Source organism: Plectrocnemia conspersa, unplaced genomic scaffold (assembly GCF_051122295.1).
Source record: "Plectrocnemia conspersa isolate PC_06_02 unplaced genomic scaffold, ASM5112229v1 ptg000003l, whole genome shotgun sequence".
Taxonomy (NCBI): domain Eukaryota; kingdom Metazoa; phylum Arthropoda; class Insecta; order Trichoptera; family Polycentropodidae; genus Plectrocnemia; species Plectrocnemia conspersa.
Window position 1 is genome coordinate 7,186,777 of NW_028277167.1, and position 9,459 is coordinate 7,196,235.

At 36.0% G+C, this 9,459-nt stretch overlaps 1 protein-coding gene across 3 annotated transcripts in view; it reads left to right on the forward strand.

The window, feature by feature from the left end:
- Nucleotides 1–8,944, forward strand: part of LOC148236463 (uncharacterized) — a 415,732-nt gene extending 406,788 nt beyond the window's left edge. For all 3 annotated transcript variants that reach the window (XM_088182944.1, XM_088182945.1, XM_088182946.1), the window contains 7 exons: nt 307–397; nt 2,054–2,206; nt 2,274–2,415; nt 2,482–3,054; nt 3,127–5,464; nt 7,269–7,401; nt 7,472–8,944. In XM_088182944.1, coding sequence (XP_088039070.1) covers nt 307–397; nt 2,054–2,206; nt 2,274–2,415; nt 2,482–3,054; nt 3,127–5,464; nt 7,269–7,401; nt 7,472–7,639 — 3,598 coding nt within the window. In that variant the 3' untranslated portion in view covers nt 7,640–8,944. The remainder of the gene's footprint in view (nt 1–306; nt 398–2,053; nt 2,207–2,273; nt 2,416–2,481; nt 3,055–3,126; nt 5,465–7,268; nt 7,402–7,471) is intronic.
- Nucleotides 8,945–9,459: the final 515 nt, after the last annotated feature.

Below are 9,459 nucleotides of genomic sequence, written 5' to 3' on the forward strand. Positions count from 1 at the left end.
AAACTGTATATTTAATTAAGTAATAGATAACATTTATTTTTCACTATAACTTGATTTGTATCAATTAATCATAATCTATACGACCCAATATGGAGTGTTGTCTTTGGCAATTAAAAGAAATTGCATTTCTAATAAACGTACAAATTTTATGACACCAGTAATCGTCGGTTTTTGATGCAAATGTTTTATATTGCATTAGATGACTCATATGCTTCGCACATTTTATTATATAAACGATACTAATATGTTAATAATTAACATGAAATGTTTAGCAAAACGTAAAATATTTTTTTTATTTTGTTACAGAATGGAGGAGACTGTGCGATCTCTTCTGCAGTTCAAAAATCGTGTGGAAACACTGAAGCAAGAAAAGTCTTCGCTGTCGTCAGCACTGGAGGTACTTTTGTATATTATAGCAATTTCGTCTTTACTGCCTCTATATAATATTTCAATAAACCATCTTAGAGAGTGCCTTAATAATTTCAAAGATACTCAGAGGCCGTAAAACGCGAGTGTAGATACTTTCGACGGTTATTTCGGACGGTAATACTTAGCAAACACAAGATTACCCCTTCGCCACCTAATAAAGTATTAAAAGCGCTGTAATTGGAAAACCCCACGAGTGGTTCAGGTGCGTACACCGACCGGTAGGTGCTACGGTAAAGCCACGTTGCGAACACTAGCCATTTTTCAAAAACTGTACATTGATATTCTCAATAGCTTATCTTCTAATGAGATTATATTTGTGTTCTATAAGTGAATATATAGAGTGACCTACAAGTTTATATTATGAGTTTTCTGTACTCTGTTCTGCCATGAGCAAACCTAGACAAATCTGCGCTTTTTGGTATATTGAATCATTTTCTAAACCAAGACAGATTTACTTACATTATATTTTCCATCCATTAGCAATTGACATATATTCATGGTGATCGGATTTTTGCGGATAGGAAATTTCCGGACACGGAATATTCCAGACAACATTTTTACGGACACTAATTATTCCGGAAATAATAATTAAATAATATTTTTTTTAATAAATTATTAAAAAAAAAATACTTAATTATTTGAATTTTTCAACCTCCAAGATTAATGTGCAATTATAATAAAATAAAATTTCAACGTAAAAATTTTAGTATTTGAATTTTTAATGCCTGATATACGCGAAATTGGCGTTAACATACCCCCCAGCATGCAACGCGCCAACACGATTTTATTGCTTTTAACGTTAATTTTTTATTTCTGTGTAGGGTAAATTGTAAACAGGGATCTCCTTGAATTTGGCCAGAAACATGCATGTCATTTAATGAAATACTATGAATCTTAATGAAATCGAAATATTTCCCCCCCCCCCACCTCACCACCTGGAAAAAGCAGAAATGAAGTCCCTGAGTAGTACACGATGCATTTTAAATCATCCCAAATACATTACCTTCTCTGGATGCAATCCAGTCTATACTCACTCGGCTGTAACCATTATCTTTTTTCCACTAACCATGTTGTACTAAATCTACTTTTCATCTCCATTGCTAGATCAAAGGGTATTATTAAATCGGTTTATCATAAATTGTTAGTCAATATTCTTCATGGTCTTGATTTTATCCACGTCTGTGGCCACCGGTCTTACGGCTCAAGAAGCATCTTTGGTACCAAAATTATCATTTATAACCACACAACTAAAGGATTAGAATACTAATTAGCAAAAATATAAAATAAACAATTACTCATTAAAACTGCAACCCTGAAATATGACTTTTGAGGTATGGATGGGGTGCATATCCATATAAACGAGTTAAATCCGTCGGGGTCGCTCAATATGAAGGGTGAGTCAAACGTGAATTATCATGGACAGCCTGTTTCGGATATAAGGGGATGTTACGTGACTTTCCACAACACAATTTACCCCCAGGATATTGTGTTCCACCAAGAGTAAACATTCGCGGTGTATTACGTAATGGGTAACGTGTTTTGGGGTTATTAAATTTTAATTCGCCGCCGCTCTGATAACACTTGTGACGTGAGTAACGTTAATAACGCCCTTAATGTATCGCAGGCTCGCAGCATCCACTTCCGGACGACGATATCTCGTCTGTCTGTCGAGAAGGCATCTCTGGAGTCGCAGCTCAAAGCTTTGCAAGATGAAAACGCAGCTAGATGCAGAGATGACGTAGCTGCGAGATTAGTGGCGGCGTTGCTGGATCAAAAGGTATTATTATTTAAACACGTTTCATATTTAATGAATATAAAACTAACGCATAAATTAAACACTTCAGAGTCTTCGCGAAGAACTTTCAAGATTAAGTTCAAGAGCGCGAGACTTGGAAGCTCAAAATCGAGCTTTAGGGAATTTGCTGATTAAACAACTAAGACCGCGGCCAACCCCTTCTCCAGCATCGCCAATATCTCCATCGCAAAGTTAGTATCCGGCTTCGTAACCATATGTTTTAACATGTTTTATTTAAGTAAAAATTTTGCTTTCAGTTCCTCTAATCATCCAAAATAAAACGCCGAATCTGTCGCCAAAGACACCGCCAATGCAAGAGACGGACAGACTCTCCATCATTCCGTCGTTCAACAGCCTCCAAATGAACAAGACGGCGCAACAGTTTGGAAAGTGTCCAAGAAAGAACAGACTCACCAAGAGCAACAACGATATCTCGGATACTTCCAAAGCATCCTACGAAGACAATAAAGCGCAAGAGAAAAGACTGTCTGTGGGGAATCTGATAATTCCCTCGTGCATCAACAGTGTATGTGCAGGACAATCCATAATATCAATCAAAGACAAACCCTTTGGTGATATTATGAGCGTGTGTGTCTCGCATCACTCCTACAAACTGTCGGCTGATGACAAAAGGCGTCATCAGATACTGACAGACCTATGGACGGAGCTGAAAGGCATCGAAGTTACTCCCCAGAGTCTGCTGCATGCTCTCCGTTCCGTAGATCCTGCCTTATGGGTGCCTCCTGAGAGACCACTTACACTTAACTTAAGAAGGACTACCCCCAATATGCTTACTCAATACTTACAAAGACTGTCACAAACATTACCAGGTATGTACATCCCCTATTATATAATATTTACATATATAATTATTTTTTCATCAATTATATGCATGTTTACAGAGAATCTCGATCAACATCCCATCGAGGACGAACTCGTCGTCGAATCTCCCGAAAGCGGCAATCGAGACGAAGGATACTCAACCATGTCCAGCGACGTTCAAGCTGATCCATCGAGACAAAGTGAACCCAACAGAGAACTGGAAGATCTCAAGGAAGCGTCAGACGAAACCGACAATCAAATACTGTTGAGCATCAACAACACCATCATTGTGGAGGACAAAACAGAGTCTGACATTTTATACATACCGTTCAATTTGGCATTGAGCTTCAACCAAAGAAATAGTTATCCTCCACCGAAGAACGTTTTACCATTCCAACATTTAATGAGAAGCTTTTCAGACTCGCATCTGTTCCTCAGGCTGACTACGCCTACTTCCCAATGCGGTGAAAATTGCTACTCGTTATCTAGTCCTCTGTCCAGTTCGCCTAGCACACTCCACATGGACATTACGCCAATTTTGTCGAAAGATAAAAGAAAAAATCTCCTCCGTAGAACAAAAGGTACAACAGATCTTATATCGTCCATGAGTTCTAACGAAAACCAAGAATCTCAAGATAGAAACTCTTGGGTGAGCATTGTAGACGAACAAGTAGAAGGATGTCAGTATGACGCTGAATACGTCCAACATTGGCTCCAATTGGACGATACTAGATCGGCTCTGCAGCAGCAACATAGAGATCTACAAGAATTAGAATATGATCACGCCGAATTGGAAGACTGGAGTTTGAATCTCTCTTGTGAAGATCTCCAAGAAGGCAACTGGAAACGTTGCTCTTCTACAAACGACGCATTAACACCCGGCCAAATATCACTATCGACACTGCCGAGTATCCAAGAGAACAACGCTCTTGAATTAGAAGAAGACGTCAGCGAATGCTTATGGAACAATTCCAGTTACATGATGGATAGTAAATCTGATACCTTTGCCCCGCTATCCATAGATTCTGATAATCTGAAGAGGGATCAATGGCCTTATATGTGTATGGATAGTTCAGATCTGCCTTCGCCCGGCGGTAGCTGGTCAAGTATTGAAAATTCTGAAGATTGCTGCTTAAACAACGACTTTGATTATAATAGTCAATTAAACGATATCGATTTGTCGAAAAGGTCAAGTGCTATCAGCGGATATAGTGATGATCAGGAATCTTCTATTATAGGCACTGATTTTACCAGAGACTTTTATCGTCTCGTCAAGTTTGAAAGCACTAAGAGTTTAGCTTCAAATTCATCTAAGGTGGTCAGCACTGCAGGAAACGAAGGCAATAGTCAAATGCTCAAACCCTTAGAACCGTACGTTCCGATGAAGCATGATAGAGAACAAGTGTTACAAAACGTTTTACACTTCATAGCCGAACAACAAAAGTACTGCCACAACAGAGAAGAGCTCGATTCTTTACCTTCCAGACCGACGTCAGAAATCCACGAACTACCTCCTCCATATTTCAATAATAATGAAAGTAATTTTAAGGAATTAAACGGCACTAGATGTTCACTAGATATAAACGATACTATTAATTCTGATAATGAATCCTGTGATATAATTTTAAGCGAAAACTATAGTTCAAGATACAATGACACGTCGTCGGGTATAAAAGACGGTTTGTTGACGACGAGCGGAGATTATTTATTTAATAGAACTTTTAATAGTGAGGAAAATGAAATAGATGAACAACACCTTTTGAAGGTTCATCAGAAAAACGAAATAAACAGAATCATGGAAGTAAGCAGTGCACGGCAGCAAACTAGCGTCAAAGAAAGTATTAGAACATGCGATGTGCCAACTTCGATCGAATTAAACGGTCACAGTTTATTAAACGGTCACAACTTATCGAGTTCGTCGCAAGGCAAGAATACAGAAGAGAGTCCTGAATATTCTGAGATTAAGACTCCCGTGTTCACTCCAGCGGAAACGTTGGTTCAAGAGATTATTAAAATTTCTAAGCGCGACGCCGAAGCATTAGTGGCAGTGCCTGAAGAAGAAGAATCCTGCACCGACAATTCCATTATGCAAACCAGCGACTCGATGACGACGAGCGTGTCGACGTCGGACACGATCGCTACTGAAATTCACAGTGATAAGAAAAAGAACGCTGTGGACAAAAGTAGAATTCCAATACCCGTTTCTTCGACGTCAAAGAAGACATCTCAAATTCCAATTAAAGTGAAATCGAAAATTCCTAAACCAAACTTACCGGTCCCGGTCAAGAATGTAAAAGAGCCGCAAGAAAATGGCACGACGTCTCCGAACATCATCGTCAGCCAGGGACCGTCACATTCCAGAATAGTTAGCTTTCATGAATCTGCAACGTCCAAAGATGTCATTGACGAACTGAACAGGTAAATATCACTATGAATCAACATTTTTGCCAAAAAAATAAGATAGCTAGATTTATATATAGACAAGTTTTATCCTTTGGATATCATTTTTGTTTTGTATTTTTTTTAACAAATTATCGTTTACACAACTTTTAGATTGAAACCAATTGACTGATCATTTTTTTATTTTTTTATACATATTGAAGTGATGTAAAGCTGAATTTTGGACTCACAGATGTAAATATAGATTTGAGTTGAACAGAAAAAGTAAATTTTCAGTAATAAGTACCAAGTAAATCACGGGTACTTTTTTACAAAATGATTTGATATTTGATATTATATTCAAAAAACATTTAGTTTATTTTATTTTATTTTTTTAGATTAAATTAAGACCATCGTGGCGTAACAGGTTACCCCAATGCGCCACGATGGTCGAAAACAAATTTTAAATTTATAAAACATAAAAAAACGTATATATACATAAATAGAACAATACTTAAACATAACAAAAAATTATAAAATATCAAAATTAAATGATACAAACTGGATTAGATCCTCGTAGCTAACATTAAATAGGTCAATATGTAATGCCAGCGTATTAAGGAGCCGGATGGCCACAGCTATAGGCGAGTCGGCAAGTGCGGATGTCCTAGCCCTAACGGCTATCAAAAGAGGTCGCGATCGTGATTCTCGAAAATGTTCCGGAACCCATAACTGGAATTCCTCGAGAATAGCTGGATTGTCGACAGCACCTTTTAGTAATTTGAAAAAATGCTTAGCGACATACAGCTTTCTGCGAGAACTCAGCGAATCATATATCCCAACGCTCCTAAAAGAAAGGCGCTGGGACATATGTATGGATAATGACCAAATGTCCTTTTGTAAAGGTATCTTAAATACCTTTTTTGAATTTTTTCCACTTAAAGGGAATATTTGGCTATTCGGGGATTCCAATTTATAGATCCCGATTCAAGAATGCTACAAACTAAGGTGTCATAGAGGATGCGAATAACTGACAGATCGTCAAAGTGAAAGGCATTCCTCATAACAAAGCCGAGCATCTTGGAAGATTTATCACAGACGTCGTGTATGTGTAGAGAGAACCTCCATTTGCTCTCGAAAGTGATTCCGAGATCTTTAGTGGAAGTTTCTCTAGTCAAAATGTTACCAACGAGATGGTAGAAATAAACTGATGGCGAACGGGATCGAGAAAATGACACAGTATGGCACTTTCCGACACTAAAGGGCAGAAGCCTATCTCCACAGAGTCTAAATCACTTTGTAGAGAGAAGAAGTTAAATTATCAACTGCAGTTTATTCGTAAATGAATAAAAATACAAAATATTTATGCAAGAAAATTGTTTCATTTACTCACATTAAATCAAAAAAAATTAGGTAGATTTCAGTATATAAAAGTGTGTAAAAAAATATGAAAAGCTACGTTTGCTCATAATCAACATGTGATTATGATCGAAAAACTATTTTTGCAAAGTTTATCAATGCAAAAATTTCAAAAAAATAATTATAAATAATATTTACCCTTTGGCTGCCAAGTCTTTTGACTAAATATTTATGTTTTATATAATAAATAAAATATATGTTCGAAAAGAATGTGATTTACACATGGAGAAAATATCCTATAGCCCGTTAAAAAAAGTATCCAATTCATTCTTCAATGACATTGAATCTGGCAACCCTTAAAAGCCAATATATCAGATTTCGGCAATCAAAGGGTTAATATAACTTAATATAACCATGACATTATTTTACAAAAAAATCTAAGCAATAATCTGTGCTTAAGCCTTAATCATTTTTTTATATGCAGGATGATCAGGAAAGGAGAAGATAGTAAAAACGAATGCAATGATCCGCCGTACTTAGCCAGTTTAGATAGTGCTCTCTGGCGTCCCTCAGGATGGGTGCATGTGGAGCGAGACATAGACTTCAGTGATCCAAAAGTAATTTTATTTTAAACTTTGAATTTATAAAAAATATAGCACATACAAAATATAACATTTATATCTCTAGGCGAGGGCCAACTTGTTAGATGTTATGTTGGCGTCGAGCGATAGCTCACCGTCGCCGACTTCTTCGTGCACAGGATCGTTCAGCAGCGAGTCAAGTGAAGACAAAGCAGACTATTCTAAACTACATAAACTTCATAGATATAGAAGGCAAAAGAAAGGTATACAATAATCATTAAAATTATGACACAAATTTAAAATACAAACTAACTATATGAAAAATGTTTTCCGTTGTTAAGCTTTCATGCCATGCACTTAACTTTCTAAAACTATCATCATGTGTTTATAGCTATTGTCATTTTTGCATACCTTACACAACACTTCACAGTTCATATATTGTGCTAACATGTTTTGTATTGTTTTATCATTAAAGCTAAAATTAACGAAGTTGAGTGCTTCAAAATAGTATTTGTACAAAATACAAAGTGAAATTTCAGTTTGAGAGTTTAGATTATTTTTAAAAGTGAACCTGATTTGACGCCACCGATATATTATTTCATCGAAGAACATAAATACGCAATAAGCACTTATTCACAAATAAAAAAATGCAGATTTTCTTTGTCGCAGACTCTCCAAACAATTCAACCAGCAACTAGATGTCACCGCTTATTACCGAAGAAACCACAAGCACCATAACGTATCAGAGTTTTGCTAAAAGGTCGCATGCCTTGCAAATCACACTTCATTTTAATTCATTTTTGCTTGATATATATGTAAACACATGCATATATCGCACACTGCTCTGCAAACTGGAATTGCTTTTTGTGTTTCGTTCAAGACAAGGTTTTAGTACGAAGGAATCACAGTTTTATGAATTGTTTAGCGGCCGCTCTCAGAGAGCGCGGCCTGGCCGTGCTGAGGTTCTCGTGCTTCCACAGACCGACCATCATCGGTAGAGACAACTTCTTTGTGCGATATGGACAAGAAGAACGAGACGCCGTCGCTTGCTTCGACTTCCTCGAAGAAGTCCTACCTACCGGCCTCAGCGGCGAAGCCAACCGGAGCGATGCGACCCACGACCCTACCAAACACTATCAAAGATCGATCTTGTACACCTTCGATAAAATTCACAATAACTTTAAGACATAACACGTATTGACACATGTGCTGTGAATTATATAAGAATAGACTTAGTGCATTTTTCTCATTATAGATACATATGTACGTTAAGTGTATAAAAACAAAAAAGTGTATAGAAAACCAAAAACCCTCCATTATTTATTTATGTATGTGTATCTTCTTTGTATAAAATTGTTTTAATTTAAATTATTGATATTATTTAAAATTTCATCAAGCAGAGCCGTTAAAGACACATTGATAACTAGTCAAGTATGGAATTTACTTATTAAAAAAGACGATACGCACAATACATAAATGTGTCATTATCGTTAAAAATACACATAACTGGCCAAAACACTCACTTACGAAGGATGCGTGTTAAAATATTCTATATAACAATATTAATTTCTTTACATACTAAATAATGCAATAGGAAAAAGGCAGGAAATTGAGCTTAGAATGGAAGACTGTACAAACGATGAAATTACAAGGAATATAAAGAATAGATTCTAAACGTTATTAATACATATAAAGAATTTCAAACAGTAAATATCACTGTACAACCGTTTTTTACCACAAAGATAAAATTAATTATTAAATGTAAAATTATACGCCGACATAAAATTATGCGGTAACATTATTTTTTTCTGTTTAATATATCTACGATTATATATATATATCGATATTTTGACTCGTGATTTGTAGAAGTGAACCATATTGTATATGATACTCATCATACTCTTGAAATAATGAAGAAAACACTAGCAGTAACAATTAAAAAATAGATTTTAAAATTTTTAAAAATCCAAAATAAAATATGACTATAAAACAAAACTTTATTAGAAAGAAACAATATAGCCGAAATCAGCGTATAGTTTTATATGTGAATTAAATTATATCTTTGTGACAAAAATCATATTGTACAGCTAAATT